This window comes from Prinia subflava, chromosome Z, assembly GCF_021018805.1.
Source record: "Prinia subflava isolate CZ2003 ecotype Zambia chromosome Z, Cam_Psub_1.2, whole genome shotgun sequence".
In the NCBI taxonomy this organism is placed as follows: domain Eukaryota; kingdom Metazoa; phylum Chordata; class Aves; order Passeriformes; family Cisticolidae; genus Prinia; species Prinia subflava.
In genome coordinates, this window is record NC_086283.1 from 90,607,323 (window position 1) to 90,627,172 (window position 19,850).

The following is a 19,850-nucleotide window of genomic DNA, read 5'->3' on the forward strand; positions in this document are numbered from 1 at the left end:
ATATCCTGTCTGTGCATTTAAATACCGCATAACTCACCTATTACTTTTCTGTTTCAGCTCTCCTGTTATTCCTCCCTTCCAAACCTGTTGCAGCATAACTGCTGGGTAGAGTAGTTTTCGTGATGGAGAGTTTCTTAGGCATCTAAGGTGTTACTGAAAAAACTGTTTTAATGGAAAAAATTCCTTTTAAAAACGTGCATGGGAATATCTGTCGAGTACTTTTTAGAACAGCACTGATTGTGTAAGAGCAGTACTCGGAAAGCAGATCTGCACACTAAGTGGGACACTGCAAATACTGACATTTGGAGTGCTCTGCTTTCCTTTTGTCAGTAAAGAAAAAGAGACATTTCTGCAGCACTATTCATCTTATCCTAAAAGAGATGTCTTAACAAGATTAGACTGATCATTCCCTTTATGAAGAATGCCTGTTTACTGCTGCAGCTCATGTCCAGCCTTAGGTTTATTGAACAGTTACAGAGAATCCTGCTTGTTGGAAAATTCACTTCTGATTTCCCAGGACCACATAGGCTTTCACCACTGCTTGTAGAGGCAGCATGCAGAATCTTCTGTTCTAGAAACTGCAGATGGAAAGACTTCAGATTGTTTTAGAGCCAGACTTTCCTAGACCTGAGTATGCATTACTGATAAGCTCTGGTATTCTCCTTTGTAAGAAATAGAATTGCACTTTCTAAGCATATCCAGGATACTTAGGGACATCTTTTGTTCGATTTCTAAATATTTTAATTATTAATCAACAAGTCAACTGTGTCAAGTTCTCTACAACTTCCAGGAAGCCCTTCGTGGACATGCAGAATGCAAACCCTTCCCCTCTCACTGCTGGAAGCAGGAGTCGGCACTCTCAAAGCTCATTCAACGTTTCGTCAGCTCCCTCTGTTGCTGACAGAGAGAAACAGCCTCCCCCAGCATCATCTCTCCTCCTGACCGACTCAGAGCACAGGAAGTTTGACCTGCATTCTGAATGGCCTTCCAGAAGATCCCTTGTAAGGTGAGCAGGGTGTGGGTGTCCCCCTTTGTCAATACCTGCAGCCTTAGGCATTTGAGAAGAAACAACCACACGAGACAAGCTCTGTCGGAGTCTAGAACATCCCTCTGGTGACCCTGGAGGGTTTGGAGACCGGACAGGGGGGTCTGGGATCTGTACAGGGGGGCCAGCCAGCCTCACCCAGAGCCCAGGAGGACACTGCCTCTGATCCCTGGCCATGGGAGTGAATGCCCACATTGTATGAAGAATCACAAGCCGAGAGAATTCAAAATAAGTAGTAGCTAGTTTATCACAGAATGTAAATGTAGAATTTAGAATTTTTAGTATATGGGCTTGAAGAGGCAAGATGGAGGAATTGGGGAGTGGCCCCTGTGCTCCTTGTTCTTGCTCTCGTCCCCCATTTTCTGCTGAGTTGGATCTCAAGGATTGGTTTAGAGTAGAAATGACATGTTAACACAGGTAGTAAGTATTGGTAACATTTTGTAAATAAAAAGTACATTGTGGACAGTGGTTGGGTCAAGGAGACAGTAAATAAGGTCCGGGACCCTCTGATCTGCCCAGTCTGCCACATGTCCTGCTCTGCTGGGGACGCCCTGCAGAGCTGAGAAAGAACTGAGAGATAATGAAAGAATAAACAACCTTGGAGGCACGGACTGGCAGACTCTGTTTGTCTTCTCTGGCTCTGGCACGGGACCTTTCAGGCAAGAAAAGCTTGAAAACCCTACATACCTACATCTCCTCAGCAACCCCGAGGAGAATCTCAGGGAACAGCAACCCTGAGAAAGCTCCTCCCCCTGTGAGTGGACACAACACCAAATCCAGGCCTGCAGGCTGATCCAGTTCTGCAGTTACAGCTGGGTCTGCAGGAGCTGCACATACACTAAAGGAGAAGCAGAAGGAAGCAAATGAGAGAGGCTCTATGAGCTCTCCTGCCCTTCTGTCAGTCATTGATAACTTTTCCAGATGTGAAGGTGCTGGCACAAACCCTATGCCCTCTTGCAGTCCAGTGAAACTTAAACCCATTCCTGTGTGCCCCACATCACAGAGCAAAAAAAAGGCTAGTCTGCCACAGGAACTGCTTGGCTAGGGATGAGCCCCTTTTTTTCCTCTTTCCTTTCACCCCACTCAGTGTCAGCTGTCTGTAATGGCCTGCTGCCCTAAGCTGTCTGCACAACGGGAAGGGGAACTGTGGGCCCAGCTTTCCTTTCATGACAACAGCGTGCCCCTGAGAAAATCACAGAACCAATTAGGTTGGAAAATACCTCTGAGATCATCAAGTCCAGCTCATAACCTAACATCACCATTTCACTAAGTGCCATGCCCAGTCCTTCGTTATCTCTAGGGACAGTGACTCCACCATATCCCTGGGCAGTCCATTCTAACGTCTAATCACCCTTTCTGTGAAGAAATTCCTTCTGATGTCCAACCTAAACCTCATGGCTTGAGGCTATTTCCTCTTGTCCTGTCGCTGGTTGCCTGGAAGAAGAGACCGACCCCACCTGGCCACAGCCCGTTTTAGGCATTTGTAGAGAGCGCTAAGATCAGCTCTGAGCCTCCTTTTCTCCCTCAGCTGCTCCGCACAGGATTTGTACTCCAGGCCCACCACCAGCTTCATTGCCCTTCCCCGGACTTGGTCCAGTACTTCGGCGTAAATAAAAAATCTGTGAGGATGCTGTGCTGGAGCTTGCTCTGCCTGCGCAGACGGCTGCAGCTCAGCACTGCCCCGGCAGCGGGGACGGGGAACACCGACTCCCACCTCCGCACCATTTCCCTGCCTCAGAAATCAGAAATTGTTTCAGAAATCCCTGCCGGGGCCATCCTCTCTCCACGGGCCGTGTTTCTCTGCGTGCTGGCCCGGCTGCCCGTGCTGCTCCGTGGTGTGCCGGAGCTCCTCCACCCGCAGCGCCGTGCCCGGGGCCAGCCTGCCCCGAGCAGGATCAGCCAGGCTCGGCCCGTCCCGACCCTCGGCGCTGTTTTTGGCTCTGCCCTTGCCCTGGAGCGAAGCCGCGGATGCTGGGATGAGTGCGGCTCCGGCAGGCGGTCAAACGCCAGAAGAGGAGTGAGCAGACGGGGGAAAACAGCGCAAAACAAAGGTTTCTGTTCAGATAAGTACAGCTGAATCAACGCTGGCACAGAAAGCCTGGCAGGGAAAAAAACAACTAACAACCAACCAACCCCTAAATCTGTGTCACTCGTGCACTAAAGCTGCATCACTGGCTTTTGAGGACCCAAGGCACCTTCAGCCACGCAGCAGTGTAGGTTTAGGGGTCTGGTGGTTCCTGAGAAGGGACACTGGGCAAACCCACCTTTTGTCTGGGACCAGGCAGGTTCTCTGATCTCCATCTGAAAAAGGACTTAGATCTCTTCTGATTCCTGAACCTTCTCACCACCACTGCAGCTTACTCATGTCATTATTTTTAATGTTATCTTGTACTTTTTAATATATTAAGGGATACTAAGAAAATATTAAATTGAGGGTTTTATTTGCATTTTTTCAAATTCATTCGTAGAGCAACTTGTGTCAGAAAACCATAAAACCTGAAAAACTATCACAACTCAAAAGGCTGGAGCCCAAACAATATGAAACAACATGTTTTGGTTTTCAGACAGATTTTGAGCAAGGTTTTAGCTTAGCGTAGCAAAAGAAGGCAGAGCTAATGGGCTTTGGGTAATTATTAGGTACACCAGTACTATAATATATTAAGTTTTGTTTTATTTAGTTCTGAAATTATATTATATGCAAATTGCAAACACTTGAGAGCTGAGACCTCAGGATGTTGCATGGATTTTCTGTAACCAGACACGTTTGTTCTTGACTTTAAGGTCATCCTCTGTCACCTGTGCTTGCTTGTTGAGTACAGCTCTGTCTGTTTCAGCACAAAAGTCTGTGGGTTTTCTTCCCCACCATCAAAACACCATGCTCACAAGCCTCACTGCCAGGCAAAGACAAAGCCTAACACGCCCTCAGATACAAATACTGAAATTTCACAGTGTTTCCCAAGCATCTCTATGTTACAAAGAGCAGTGTGAAACTGTCCCTATGGTCTTCCTAAGCAAAATGAACATGGATTTAGAGATTATAGAAAGAGTTAAACATATCACTATGATACTGTACAAATCAATGATACTGGTAGTGAGTCACTAAAAAGGAAGAAACAACCAGGTTCTAGGTTTTGCATACCAAGAAGTCCCTTCTGTTTCTGTCCTTTAAAATGCATCATCTAAGTGAAGCAAAAAATCAGGGTGACAAATAAAACTGAGACAGAAATGACTCTTCAATGGTGGTTTGCACTGGAAGGAAAAGAGAGTAAGCAGAGACTCACAAGCAGCAAAACACCACTGGAGCTTGGCTTATACTTGAGACTCTCAGATAACTCTGTCATGCAGACCTTCAATCTTACCATCTCAGTACAGCTCGTTGCCAGGTAGCCAGTAGCAATTAAGAAAACAACTCATTTTCCATTATCATCCCCACTCTCATTGCAAAAAAAAAAAAAAAAAAACCCCACATTATATTATCTTCCTTTATGACAGCCTATTATCAAGGAGTTTTTCTCCACTCCAAGTGCTGAATAGGGTTTTACACAGCTGCCTGTGATCCCACAGCAGCTGATGAGATGCAGGGCTGAGTTTGTGAACAGGGTGGTTTCAGCCACCCTACCTTTTTTCTACCTGCCCAGCTGTCCCCCAGGCTGCTTCTCCAAGTCTGCCTGATAACACAGCTGCCTCCTGCTCACCCAGGGGATGTGCTGGAGCTGCAGGCAAACTCACTCTTGCCCCCAGCAGCTCTCAAGACAGTGCAGACACACACTGCAGTATTTCACACAGGTTGTTTAGAGCAATCAGCCTCCTTAGGTGATAGTTACAGCCTTTTCATTCATTTCTTCTCCCTCCTCCCTTCCCTCTTCGCCCCCCTGGAAAGATCCCGATACTTTAGAAAGAGCTCAGAAGCCCAGCAGGCACTGTGATATGTAACAGCTGTTTTGCAACGGGGACAAAAAATGAGCAGCTTGTTCTTTCCGGTCTGAGCTGAGCGTCTCATGTTTCAGCTCCTCCTTCACATTCCAGGCCTGCCCCGGCTCCTCTCCAAAGATTTCAAAAATGGAGCCTTTCTCAACAAGTTATCCTCTGAAATACTCAGTGCCCAAAACCAGGGTCTGTGTTGTCTTCCTGTCAATGGTTTTGTGCACCACCATTCTCTGCCTGCTGCAACTCAGGTTTTTTAAACCTAAAAGCAAAGATTTTTATTCTTTTGAAGTCAAAGATTCACGAGGAAGGATCATTTCCTTGGAGAAATACAGAGGGAAAGTAAGTTATTGTTTTGCTTTTTCTGTCTTGAATCCATACTGATAAAAAAAAAAAAATGGTGTCCCTTTTTAGGTAAATAAAATGTTTGGTTATGGGAGTTTTTGGCAGATGTGTGCTAAATTCCTGTTCTTCATACCGTAAGCTGGAGAAAATTTATTTTATGTAGGCCTGCTCCGGGAATCAAGTATTAGATCTAGCAAATCAAGAAAATAAATTATATTATTTAGCATAGACCAATACAGCCTAACAGGCAAATAAGTGGCTTTTAATCTTATTTAGGGATGTTGGTTTTGGATTTTGGAAGTTTATCTAGTAAATTTGATCTTAGTGCATGTCCTAAATATCTGCTTTTTTAAGTGCTTGTATTTAAACAGAGCTGTAGTTGCTGATATTTAAACAGAGCTGTAGTTTATCAGTTTACTATGTTTTTACAACAGATTGTCTGAAAGTAAATATCTTCAGCTGCTTTCATCTTTATGTCTTTTAATGAAATGATGATCAGACAGATTACATTTTGCCTTCCGACAGGAACCATCATGATAATGAGAAATGCCATTTTAAGATTTAATTGTGACCTCTACAACATCTATAGGCTTTTTCCTTACCATTCTAACTTTATTTTTCTGAAGGCAACTTTGGTTGTAAACGTGGCCAGTTACTGCCAGTACACAGACAAAAATTACATCGCACTGCAAGAGCTGCACAGAGAGTTTGGTCCCTCCCACTTCACTGTGCTGGCGTTTCCCTGCAACCAGTTCGGAGAATCAGAGCCTGGTTCAAGCCAGGAAATAGAACATTTTGCCAAAGGAAACTATGGAGTAACGTTCCCTGTTTTCCACAAAATCAAGATCCTAGGATCAGAAGCAGATCCCGCCTTTAAATTCCTAATAGGTAACTGTTTTATTTTATGTATCAAGCTGCCTGTAACCAAGGTACTCTCATTGAATCCAGGCTGTGTGTTTTTGTCAGGAAACACTGAAGTCTTCATAAGCTACAGAGAGCAACAGGCACTTCGCATACAATTACTCTCATTTCAATTTGGATATCAAAAACATGGGCAAAATAATTGTGTCCTGAAAACAACAGTTTCTCCTCACTACTTATGAAAAAAGCCTGCTCTGACCAGCCCAGACAGAAACATCCATTTTGTTAGAAATGCTAGAGCTAGAAACTCCCACCTACAAAATCCCATTCCAAAATATGTAATTTTTATTTTAAAAAATACTTTTCTTATGGACAAAAATGTAGTTATGGGGGTCATAAAATTACTGGAAGATTTTATATAAACACATGCAGATGAGATTTTTTAGCTGGGTCCTATGTCCACCTTTATGTAAACTGTATTGTAAAGTGGGTTTACATATACTGGTTATATATAACCACTGATTTGCATTAATTTGTCGTGTGAAGTTCAGGGCCTGACCTGCAGAATCCTACTTGAATACAGGGAGAACTTACAGACCTAGAATGTCATATTCTCACAAGCAGAATGAAATGTTCTCTCCCTTCAGTTGACCAAAGATCTCATAAACTCAAAGCCAACTTGAATTTGCTCTCTGAATTTTCCTGAGCTTCAACCAGGTTTTGATATATGAAACTGATATATTTTTATTGATACATGAAAGAAAAAATAGCTTTTAAAAACCCCTTTTCTAACACACCATTTTACCATGAAAATAAATCAGGAGAAAGCCCAAAACTGTATTCCATCTCATTGCCTTCAGAGTCTATTTCATTCTCTCATAGTGTCTGTTGTCAGAGAATTACCTCAATATCTAAATGAAATATTTCTACAGGGCAACATGCCATATGCCCTGTGATACCTCAAGTACTTTGTACTTGAAATTTGTTTTTACTGAGGAATCGTTTAAGTGGTCACCATTGTCATTGTAACTGTGTTTGTTCCTACCTCCTCTTAGGCATGCTGCTAAAAACCTCAGGTTACAATCTCCCTGAGCTGCCAGATCCCCAGTGGAATTATTGAGTGTTTTCTCTCAGCTCTTCATAGAGGAGACTAGAGCACAAAGGCACCCACTGTGTGTGATGAATCCAGATTCTAAATATCAGTGCCATCAGTGTTAAACATTCATACCTAAAAAGAAAAAAAATTTACTCAGCACTTTCTTATTTGACATGCTGGTCACCCACAAGAAGGAGAAAGATTCTTTGGTGCTTCAATAGTCTGAAACAAGGTTTTTCTCTTCCTTTACTGCTGTGTTTCACATTAAATTCCTTTGTGTTTTCAATTAAAGTACCTGTTTTCTTCATGCTGCTGTTTCAACAGTCAGAAGGCTATACCACCCTTTTGTGCCTGTGACTACAGGATGGCAACGAGATGGCAACAGGATGGCAACAGCACTGTCTGATAGTCTAGTGCAAAATTAGTCCACTTACAGCATACATGTGGTGCCAAACTTCAATCCACTACTTCAAAACATCAGTTTAGGGTTCAGCACCGTTCCCAACCAAACACGCATTCTCCAGTCAAAATCTACTGGAGCTTTTTGTGAAGGCAGCCTAATTAAGCCATCATCAGTACAACATCCTGTTCCCATCTCACATCCCAAAACTGACATAAAACTGGGGATCCCCTGAATAAATGTGCAGCCCTCTGTATCCTCTTCCCTAGGAAGTATAGCATAGTAAAATAGGAACCCTTGAACAGTTTCACAGGAATGGGGGAGCATCATTGACTCTCAGCTTTTCAGATCATTAGCAGCAATCAGTAAATCTATGCCCAGACTACTAGCAAAGAATATGGTGGGATTACTTCAGCATAAATAGTCAAAGACTCAGTGTGGGGCCTGGAGACAATTCCAGGTGTAAGTCACTAAATATATCTGATTTCATCCTTACAGATTCTTCAAAAAAAGAGCCTCGGTGGAATTTCTGGAAGTACCTTGTCAGCCCCGAGGGTAAAGTTGTGAAATTCTGGAGACCTGAAGAGCCAATAGAAAGTATCAAACCAGAAGTAAGATCATTAATCAGGCAGATTATCATGAAGAAAAGAGAAGACCTATGAAAAAGCCATTCAACACCGGGGTATACAGCCTTTCTACATTCCTGGGAAATGTTGGTGTTTGCAATCTGTCTGTAAATTCTGGATTGACTCCTGCAGTGGCCTCAGGAGCGACTGAGGTTACTGACATGGCAAGGCACTCAGTACCTTGCAGGTAGGGACCATCAATTTGCATAAGGGGTTTATGATTTCTTTGTCTGAATTGCTGACAATAGCTAATTAAAATGGTCACCAGCAGGTAGATAGTTACAAAGAAGGTTTATTGATAAGTTACTCAGTATTTACACAGGTTTTTTCCCCATCTAGCAGTAACAAAGAGATTTTATATTCCATTAACGCATAATTGCCCTGTTTTGAAAGACACGGGACCCAGAGACATCCATAGCAGTGTTTCTAGACACAAATGTAACTGAAGATACCAGCTTTGCATTATCTTCTCAAGGAAGACTACTGAATTGTGAAGCTGCCAGTTTCAAAAAAATTGTACATAGAAAACAAAATTATTAAAAGAACTGAAAAAAAATGAAAAAAAAAAGGTTTGCTTGCTTGCTGCACATTTTGATCATTTTACATTTCAGTTTTACAATACCTTTAAAGCCTTCAGCCTTCCTCATACATTTGTGCTGCAGTACAATGCTTCAGATGTGAGCTCCTCTCCTGCTGGATTCCCTCTCTTCTGACCTGGATGAAGGCAGGGCCTGTGTAAATATTCATGGTTTCTTACACAGGGATTCAAGGGGTAACAAAAATCAACAGCCTGGCACTCTAACAGACATCTTTCTGAGACAGTCCAAAACAATGTTCCCCAGCCACCCGTCTACCTCTCATCCCTAGAAAAAAATGGCAATCTTCAAGAAGAGCCAAAAGAAGAGGATGCAGGCTCGTGGGTCAACCCCACTCTTCTCACCTTGCAATGTCTCCTGTCCTGCATGTAACTGCTAACCCATTTCCAATTCTGGTCTATTCCTCTATTACAGACTGCCAAGGGTTTTGATTTATCTGTTTGAATGAAAAGAGCTAGTAAATGAGTAAGAAATCTCACTTCAGCTGTCCATGCCTTGAAGGAGGGCTGAGACAATAGAAACGAGAAAAACCTGTGTCTCAGCAGAGTTTTCTATATGAAAAGGATGGATAGACTTAGTGCTGTTCTCTCATGAGACTAACACTGATTGAAAATACCTAAAGTGTTCAAAACTTTTTCCAGTAAAGACAGCCACTCGTGTGTATTAAAAAGGAGAGAAATTCAAAAGCAATTTTTCAAAAAGAGGGGTTTTTTCATTCATTTATTGAATTAATTGAGAATTTCACAGAAAAAAAAATCTATGAATATTGAGTACTGGTACTGATGAGGAAGATTAAACAAAGTCACTCAATAGTGACAAACATATGTTTGAAAAAGAATTCAAACCTAATGCATGACAATTTTGTCCACTTTAAACTGCAGAGCCCAGTTAAGGACTATGTAAAAGTCTCATTAGACCAAACAAGCCTGCTGCTGGTGTTTTAGACCAGCCTCTGCACTGTTGCCATTATCCTGCAAGATTCCACATCAAACCTGTCAAGACAGTGCCTGTCCTTATGCTGAGGTCCTGTCTTTTATTCCTGCCTCCTACTGCACGTACAGTGTGAGAGCACCTAGTGGGACATGTCAGGTGATTTTTGTCACACATCTCTGCTGCTTCAATGGAGCAGGAAGACAACTGAGGTATGGACCCTCTCCCCTCACTGGGAGCAGTTGGTGGTCTGTGGAACTAAGTGGCAGGACAAAATGTTTTGCCCATAAAAGGTGGATCTATTACCTTGAAAAGGTACAGGTCTAAAACATGCATGTCTGTTCATGTGAACTGCCAAAGCTCCCTGGTTTTTCAATAAAAAAGGGTAGGTATAAAGAAATGTTGGGTGTTGTTAATGGAAGACAGGAAAAAATGCCTGATTTAGTCCTGGTACTGCCTGAGAGTTATTCAGCATATGGGAAATTTCACCTGGGTCCTTAAAACACTCAAGATGAACAGTGCAGTATGATTTTTTGTTTGAAATGTATCAGGAGGGAAGGAAATGTGGACACCTTGTTTTTGACTCTCTCGCTATAGCTCATATTGTTTTTAAGAGGACACAGTATAATCTCAATGCCAGCATTAAGATCAAGTGTCTTTCCTGGTATTCAGAAATAGCATGTGATATTAGCAAACAAGCAGACAGAATTATTTAACTCACGGCTTCCTGAATCTTATTCACTCCAGAGTCCTAGAAAAAGAAGGTTTTGTGTGAGAAAACAGTCATGGAACTTCTCATTTCACAATTTAGTCACAATGCACTACAACCATCTTCTGAAGAAATTTTAGTCCTGAGTCTATACAGTTTAAGTTTTTCAAAATTTACTGTTAATTAACATTCGTCAAAAAATTAACACTCCTCCTTAACAAAAACTCAGTGTGTTTGTATTACTCATACATCAGGAGATATGCCTTCTCTTCTCATATAATATAAATATTTTAATATTTATGCACTGATAAACTAATCTCTTATTTGTTAAAAGTACATTACCAGTTACCTGGCAAAAATAAAGCATCTTTAATGGCCAAATCTACACAAAATTGAAAAGACAAATAAATAAAATGAAAGTCAGAATACTGTTATGCAAAAAAAATTTACCTACAGTAAAAAGCCATGAAAGTAGTGTGAATGCATGTCTACATAAATATCCACTTGGAGTTAATTTAAAATATAACATATAAAAATACAAACTCCAATATTTTAAACAGATTGAAACCTATTTATTGGATTCTTGAATAATCCCACCATTTTAAGATTAATCTACCCCCTATGATACTTAAACAAAGGTCAGTCCATGAGAGTTAAAGTTATTTCCATTTGAGCATAACCTTTTTCATTTTTCATCCTAACCATTCCCGTCTCAAACTTCCTTCACTCCTTAGGTCTGACATATCCTTATTTTCTCAAACAAATACCATTTAACTATGAGCTTCTCTTTCCAAAATGTTGCCTGGGAGTGAAAATACTCTAAATCCATTTCAGTCACCAGTAGTACACATTTACACTTGTAAATTCAAGTAAAATGCTTGCTGAGTCAATAGATCAATGTTTCTTCAAACACTTAGTGTTGTAAGAGAAACAAACTCACATAGGGTTCAAAGCTGAAACTGTCACTTAATATTTACATAATTCAGCAGACTGTTTAAAAACAGAGTAGCTATATAGCTGCATGAAATACAGCTACATTTACTTCTATACTCTCAGTTACACTTTATTTTAATCCTTGCATTCACTCAGTCTAGCACAGCTCCCTTCAGTCGGAGGAACCAGGCAGGCAGTGGACCAGCTAGGGACCTGTGAGATATTTATAACAGCAGAGTTTGCATTCTTGTCTCGACAGTGATGTGCTGATCTGACAGTGTAGTCAGTTGCTGGTGTGTGAGGAACAGCTAACTAACATTACACTGCCTAATCACCACACCCACCAGTGGGATAGCTGTGACTCTGCACACCTTCACCAACACCAGTGCTTTTTCTCATCGCTGTCCAAGGCACACACAGCAGCACCTAGATAAAACAAGTAACAACAAAGACTTTCTTCAGCACCCTGTAGATGCCTAAAGTGCCAGGATGACAATAAAATTAACACTCTGTGGGCTGTGGCAGCATATTTGACAGAAGCTCCCCGTGTAACATGAATTAAAAAGATCAATGTGCTTCCAGCCTTTATTTTTCCAAGTATAGTGCTAGGTCCTGTTCACACTGTGTGGTTGGTGAGATTATGTGCAGTTGTTTTAATGCATTGATGTTAACAAACTAAGTTATTGGGAGAAGCACTGTGAGAGGAAAACCTCTAAGGCTGACTTTTTAAATCACATACAATGGCAAGGTAATTATTTTTTAGATGTAGTATTTAGGAAGTTGGTGAAAGTGACTTTAAGCCACTGGGGACTCTAATTACTCAATTAAATACAAACAAACAAAAAACACCTCTCGAAAAACTATCAGGCTTAATTTTCCAAATGTTACTATTAAAAAATTAAGATCAAACTTAAAATGCATGTGAAGTTTTCAACTGTGCTGCTCTTGCTTTAAAAAAAGCTACCAGGAGCTTAAATTTTTTGAAATATTTGAAGTATTTACCTGGTTCAGGTATCTAAAAACCTCCTGTTACCTTGGTATCTAAAAGTAGATGGACATCAGAATCTAAATCAATCAAAAACTCTCACTGTTATTAGAATAATGGAAATACAAGATACCACCTGTATTTGCCCGACAGTCGAAGAAAGCAATAATCAGGAGAAAAAAAATATTTCTTATACACAAGTAGTAGCTCTCCATTTTGATGACCAAGGTATGTGGGAAAAGAGAGCAGCTGCATGTTAGCTGCTGTCAGAATTTCAAGCAGCCAACATACACTGCCACCCCATCCCACACAGTTGCACCACCTGCATGAATTCCTGCATGATTCCCAGTGTCTTCCAAAAGAATTGCCTGGAAACAGCGGAGGGCCAGCCCTGCAGCTGGTGACAGTGTAGCAGTGACTGCTGTATTAGGTACAGCAGTCAACTAGCAATACACTGCCTACCAGACACAGAGTCCTTACAAGGGAGATGCCTCCTGAAATAATATGCCTGGAAACATTCCTTATTTTTTACCTAAGTTCAGCATAATTCACCTGTTTTAATTCATGTTTCATACATGGGCATATACAAGTTCGAACAGTATGTAGTGTCAAGAGATAAATGTCACAGGTAAGTGTCTGACTCAGAAAGGCCAGAGTAAGAGCAGTAGTATAAACCCCGGGTGGAGTTCCCAGACTGTCCAAAAGGAACTGGATCGTGTTGCAAACAATTTCTTCTGTCAGTTGTAGGAATACCAGTGTAGTGTGTTACATCCACTGGTTAATTTGTATTACATACACTTCAGTCCTTTTCTCCGTGGGACATTTATGGCCACTGCTGCAACCCTGCAATTGGTCTACATGAGCCCAGACTCAAACTCAGTGTAGTCAAGTTTTTTTTGAAATTAGAATTACCCTTGGTTACTCTGTAGTCCAACTTACCTGTAGGTTACAAGCCACAGCGTACCTCTATTTTCAACCACCTATTGGAGAACAAAGAAAGGTTTCAGGATTGAAGCTTATAAATTTAGTCTGGATGGAGGTAAAATTCTTACCTCCAACATCCATTTTGATTGAAAGTCCTTTGAAGTCACGCTGGAAAGGAGGTACCGAGTTAGACACTGTATAAAAGCCAATTAATATTGTATTTGGAGCCTTCACTTTGTTCCTCCAGAATTGGTCTTAAATCACTCAAAATAAATCTTAACTCGATACAAAACAAGACAAAACAAAACAAAACATAAAACATTTACTTCCTTGAGTGCTGCTGCTGTTAGCAGCCACAGAAAGTACTGGCTAATTGAGTTCTTCTTGTTCCACAGCAAAAGGAGGCCACCTCTGAGTTTTCCGTGATGCTTTTGAATGAAACAATATGGAGTGCAGCTAGCAGCTGTGGACACATCAGGGACAACAGCCAGCTAACATGCACTGCCAGACTGTTACATTCTCTTCAGTTTTGGCCATTAGTTCCCCTTCATCATTAAACCCAAACTTTTGTCTCCCAGAGCTCAGTCATTGTTCACTGCAGCAACGTGGGTTTTTCCTAAAGGATCACTTACATAAAGTACATATGTTGAAGCAATATTCTCAGCATGCTAGAGGTTACATTTCTATACTGTCATATCTAATGGCATACTGTTTATCTCCTGCCTCAGTGTTTCTCAGTATGGTCAATCCCACCAACACCTTCACTTCCCACTCCATCAGTCTGTATATTACAGCCTTACCTGGTTTTGTGATTCATGTGAACTCCTTAAGACACATGCTGCCTGTATTTTACCTATTGATTACTGTTCAGCAACTATTTTTGTGATTAATAAGTTTCCTACCTAAGTTTCTACTGTACTTGGGAATTCTTTGTCGTGTCCTTTATCATTTACCATCCTCTAAATGTAACTGAGTTTGCAGTGCCCATGAAAAGAGAGCTCCACAATTCTATACAACTCCTTCAACCAGGTCAGGTAACTTTTGCTTTTAAAGAGTAAGCAGTCCCTCTAGTGCAGCAGGAGAGAAGCCCAAAGGTGTTTTCGTTTCCTTCCCTGAACAGATTGACCATAACTTGTGTTTTTCTGACACTGCAGATACTGCACTTGAGAAAGTGTCGCAAGTATTAATAGAAAAGAATAAAAATTACATGTTGTGGGGGTTTTTTTCAAAATCAATTCTTCTCCACGATTTCCTCCCTCCCTCCCCCAGAAATGTACCATGGAACTCTCAGTTCAGTACATACAAACGAGTGCAAACTTCTGTGCCTGTCCTTACCTTAGCCGCTCTCTGTGGGCTTTGCTCTCTGCTCCACTTCAGGTCTTTTCTAAGCGTTCTCATCGCGTCATGCTTGAAAAAAACAAAGAGACACAACACTTAGCAACCGCGCAGCTCAGTTGATTCACCCTAAACCACCCTCCATCCAGCCTTGTGGCTGGCGAGTCTTCCCCGGGAGCCACGGCCTCCGGGACAGGGCAGAGACGCCGAGGAGGACCGGTCCTCCCCAAGGCACCGGCAGCCCCTGCAGCCCCACGGGGCACTGTTACCAAAGCAAGTCCTCATCCCTCCTGCTCGTCCCCGGACGGGTTTTCCAATTTCTGCTCCGTCGTCCGCCGGGGCTGGCTGAAGCCGCTGTCGCCACCTCAATTGAGGTCCCCTGATCTGGAGCAGGATCCCTCCCACCGGGTAGGCTCCGGGCAGGTGCCTGGCAGGTAGCCTACTCTCAGGAAACCTGTGCGGAGGGAAACTTATAGCCCGGAGAGCCCTCGGGGCGCCGGTCCCCGCTGGGAGGCGGTGCCAGCCTCTCCGCCGCCCACCGCACCGTCCCTGGCGCCGCACGCCGTCCTTTAAGCATCCCGCAGGCGCGCCCGCCTAGGCGGGAAGCGCTGTCCGTCCCGCCGGCGGGACCGGGCTGAGCCGTGGCGGTCCCGGCTGGCGGCAAAGCCCCGGCGGTCCCGGCTGGCGGCAAAGCACCCGGCTGTCCCGCCGCTCCGCGGGCAGGGCGACGGCGGCGGCCGGTGCCAAGGAGCCCTGGCTCGGCCCTGGGCACGGGCAGCCCGCCAGGCCGACACCCCGGGCGGCCGCTGCCCGCCGCGCCGAGGCCGCTGTGCCACCGCCCCAGCCGTGACCCCGGGACTGTCCGGTGGCTGTGCCGCGGTCTGGGGCTGCCATCACTCGGCCCCTTCTCCCTGCCTCGGGAATGGGGCTAGGGTAACTTCACAGAATCACAGCTTTACAGAATCGATTAGGTTAGAAAAGACCTCTGAGGTCATGGAATCCAGCCTATGACCAAACACCACCAAGTCAGCTAGACCAGGGCACTAAGTGCCATAGCATCCCGTCCATTGTTAAACACCGCCAGGGACATTGACTCCACCACCTCCCTGGGCAGTCCATTCCAATGTCTAATCACCCTTTCTGTGAAGAAATCGCTTCTAATGTCCAACCTAAACCTGATGGCTTGAGGCTATTTCCTCTTGTCCTGTCACTGGTTGCCTGGAAGAAGAGACCGACCCCCACCTGGCCACAGCCCCGTTTCAGGCATTTGTAGAGAGTGATAAGGTCACCCCTAAGCCCCCTTTTCTCCAGGATAAACACCCCCAGTTCCCTCAGCTGCTCCTCTCGGAACTTGTGCTCCAGACCCTTCCCCAGCTTTGTTGCCGTTCTCTGCCCATCTCCTCAGCACATGCTAACACACAAACCCCCTCACATCCCACAGCAGCTGTTTCCCACTGAGGACACTTGCCCGCGGTGAGGAGCCGGGCACGCCCGCACAGGGAGCGAGGTCAGGGGCAGCGCCGCTCCGAGGCGCTCAAGCCAGGCTCTCTGAAGCCGGGAGCGGAATGCCTGCCGTGCTCTCAGACGAGACCGAGCAAATGGCCAGCGCACGCCTCCAAAAACAAACGCGAACACAGCCTCACCACTTCATCACCGTCTTACACTACAGACTCCACAAATAACCTGCTTTCCTTCGCTTTGACGCGACAGGCAAAGGGAGAAGTTGTAGGAGAAAGTGTGAAGAGTCGCCTAATGCCAGCAGATGAGTTGCTATTGTGTTTTATGGAGTTCGCCTGCCGGAGGGATAGTACACATACTTAGGCATTCATTTCATCTGAGAAAACCCGAACACAAGTTTGATAAAAGGGCAAAACACGGTTTTTTTTTTTGAAAGATAGGGTCTAGTTAAATCAAAAGCGGTAGAAAGAGAAGAGTTACTGGTACAGGTGACATCTTTTTTTGAATGTAAGTTCAGAACCATTATTTTTCAGTCCCTGTCATAGTGTCAAAATCTGGGGTGATACCACCCAGGTTTTCAAGAGACATGCAGGCACACAGAATGGAAAAGACCACATTCTTCCTATTTCTAGCTTTTGGATGTTAGAAAGAGTATTAAAAGTGTTCTTTTCTAAGAGTAAGAAACAGAGTACCACTTTTTAAACTATGGTGGAAGTGTTCTTCATTCTTCACTGTTTCTAAAAACCAGGAGAGATTTTTCTAAATTTTCCGTTGGAAAATAATTACTTTAACCGATTAAAAAATTATTCTTCTGTAAAAATCTTCAAATATAATTTCATATTTCCTACCTAATTCTAATTTGAAGCTGCACACTTCACATCTACAGAAAAAAAATACCATGTAAACAAGATGACAGAGGACAATATTTTTATTGACGCATGTGTAATAAGCAATAATCAAATATCAGTTGATGGAGTTGTTTTGCCAAATCAAAGCAAAACTATTTCAAAAGAGTGACACCTTATTACCTCCCTTTGTGCTGGTAAGGGCACAACTAAGCACACCCAGCATACAAGTGGCTGGGTCACTCAGCACCTTCTTAATGCTTTCTGTAAAACAAACAGCACACAAGGCACTGCTAGCATAGCTTCACAAAGGATTGTTTGCAATGCTTCAGTTGCTCGTTTAACTGAATGTGAGTTTTTTCCTACAAGACTAACGTTTAACGAGCACGGCCAAATATCCTAACCCTGCCTCACAGCAGACTCTGGCATGTACTGCAAAGCCAGCTCGCTTGAACACTCAATAAATCAGCAACACTCAGGTGAAGTGTATTGAACTGTTACCTATCAGACCAGTGTTTTAGGCTCTTAGCAAACCTTTTTCTCACATTGAAAAGTTTCTTTCAGATTAGAAAACCTGTAACCATGCAGTTTGTTTGATAGTGGGAGGAAGGAGGTTGCAGTTGAGAACTACATGACTTTAAACTGGAATAAGAATCAAAAGTCTTTCAAAGTCAACAAGGTTTTGTTCGAGTGAATTAGAATTAGAATTAATTAATGCTGACTAATTCATTAAAGAGTAAATGATAAGATCCACTGCAACTGGTGTTACAAGCAGTGATTCCTACCTGTGAGCCTTCAACCCCTGCATACATACATGCAACAGGAATGGATTATAATAAAAGATCTGGAGGTTTTTCTACAAAATTTCTACTGAACACTGCTTAGCAGTGGGAAATATGCCAAGATATTACATTTAGTAAGCAGCCTTAAGGTAAGTAGCTCCTTTGGTGAAGTCAGTGGTAAATAAAAATAAGCAGGAGTGTCATGGGGAAGTCTGAATTTCATTCTGTTTGTTGAGGAGGATGTGTTGGATTGTCAGGAAGGTATTATAACACCAAGAATATCCTTAATACAATCTTCACTTGAAGCACATGATATTCTGGAAATTGTGTGATAGATAAGAGCTTTGTTGTCACGTTGAGACTGAATTTTAAACAGAGATTTATTTTAGGTAAGTTGTACACAGATAAGTGTATCACTTCTGTAATGCTTCCAGCATCTCACTGATATGTCTACAAAGTGAACTGCAGTCATCTGGGTTAAGAGTTTTTGTTTCTTTCTCACCATGAATTCATTTTAGTCTCCTCATTATGGAACCCCTACAGCAAATTGCTCAGTTATTTCACTGAAGTACTAGAAACGTGGCTGAAATGTTGTAGCTCACTGTAAAATATTTCCAAACCGATACGTAAGAAACCATGCAGTTTGTCCTCAGGGGCAGCAGATGGTGCTGATATGTTGTGCCTGGTACTTCTTCAAAAACTGGTATCCAGGTTATCAATACCATAGTAACATCATTTTTTCTCATCCATTATCCTTAAGGTCTTTTACTATAAAATCGCTGTAATCATCATATGTCAGAATTTATTGAGATAAAGTGCAAGTTTGTAGTTTGAAGGTGATGTTTGGACATCAACAGCAAGACTCACAACATTATCAGATAATTAAGCACTGACTGAAACAACACTTTTTAGTAAAAGCTGGATTCATCACATCCAGGCTGCTGGACAAGGACCACTAATACTTTTAGGACCCAAGAATTTCAGGATATGAAAGGGAAGATGCCCTTGCCAAATGATTGCTGACAAGATGTGACGATAGCTCATATCAGGTTCTGGCGAGCAGGCAGATCTCAAATGCTGGTCACAGAACATTGCCTTAAAAGCAATAGATGACAGGTTTTCTCCATGTCAGAGAAAGAGAGAGGTGAACCAAACTGGTCTTTAGGTCAGTTTCTAGGAAATTTCTGCTAAAATGAAGGCCTACTTTGAGAAACCTTGTTAGATAAGGAGCACAGGGACTTAGATATCAAGGGCATACTAGATACTTATTCAGAGATGATGTAATCACTGCCTGCAACACTCAGGATAAACCAAGAAAGGTGTAACAAATTTTGTTAAAGAAAGGATTACCATTTAACAGTATGAGGGGCCTGAATATGATTTATACAGGTTTAAGTTTTGATATAGGTGGGAAAAATTTGTTGAACGTACAGAGGTGAAAATTGGTTTCCATTTTGCAGTTGCAATAAAGAGAGAATTCTGGGAACCAAGGCCTCCAGCTTCCTGCCAGAGGGAAAATTATGCCCCAGCTTTGTTATATACTTACTGAGCAGAGATCCAGAGATATGGAAACATCTTAATTTTTCTTCCTGTATTTCTTTATTGTTCTCTCTAGATTTTCAGCCCGCATACCAGAAAGATCCCAATCTTGTTGCCTGCTCAGTGCTTAAATCCTTTTGAGTGGGTTAGAGGAACAGTTCTCACAGTGGTATGGACAAAATACTGGACCTTTCTAAGTGGCTGACAGTTGTAGTAGATGGTGGTTCTCATTTATTAAACGAGGGTTTTACCCTCAAGAATTTCTACCTGCAACAAAAAGCAAAGCAAGCCAGGGGAAGGAAGGACTCAGGAAAGAAATAGAGACTCAATTCATGGGGCTGTTCCCATCACATCATTTCACACTGCAGTGAGCAGCTGTTGTTTAGACTCCAGAATGAAATATTGTTGACCAGGTAACTGGAATATTCTGGCAATGAACTCAAAGCTTCCTTTTAGCTGCACAATGAACTCAAAGCTTCATTTTAGCTGTGCAAAGGAGAGGTAATTAAGAGGACAA

At 42.7% G+C, this 19,850-nt stretch overlaps 2 protein-coding genes across 23 annotated transcripts in view; one reads left to right on the top strand and one right to left on the bottom strand.

The window, feature by feature from the left end:
* ESM1 (endothelial cell specific molecule 1) overlaps positions 1-15,436 on the bottom strand; it is a 74,215-nt gene extending 58,779 nt beyond the window's left edge. For 6 of the 21 annotated variants that reach the window (XM_063421651.1, XM_063421647.1, XM_063421650.1 and 3 more), the window contains exons 1-4: positions 14,979-15,436; positions 14,710-14,781; positions 13,390-13,430; positions 8,920-10,574 (exon numbers count right to left, since the gene is read on the bottom strand). The gene's annotated coding sequence lies outside the window, so the exon portion shown is untranslated. Of the gene's footprint in view, positions 1-8,919; positions 10,575-13,389; positions 13,431-13,502; positions 13,543-14,709; positions 14,782-14,978 lie in introns of all 21 variants that reach the window. The other 15 variants (XM_063421657.1, XM_063421656.1, XM_063421655.1 and 12 more) reach the window with 12 other exon arrangements.
* Positions 3,490-8,922, top strand: GPX8 (glutathione peroxidase 8 (putative)). Of its 2 annotated transcripts, XM_063421644.1 has the most exons (3): positions 3,593-5,311; positions 5,941-6,202; positions 8,170-8,922. In XM_063421644.1, the coding sequence occupies exons 1-3, from the start codon at positions 5,105-5,107 to the stop codon at positions 8,331-8,333; spliced, it is 633 nt and encodes a 210-aa protein (XP_063277714.1). In that variant the 5' UTR covers positions 3,593-5,104; the 3' UTR covers positions 8,334-8,922. The 2 variants fall into 2 exon arrangements, with proteins under 2 accessions (XP_063277715.1, XP_063277714.1); XM_063421645.1 differs by lacking the exon at positions 5,941-6,202 and having other exon boundaries at positions 3,490-5,311.
* Positions 15,437-19,850: the final 4,414 nt, after the last annotated feature.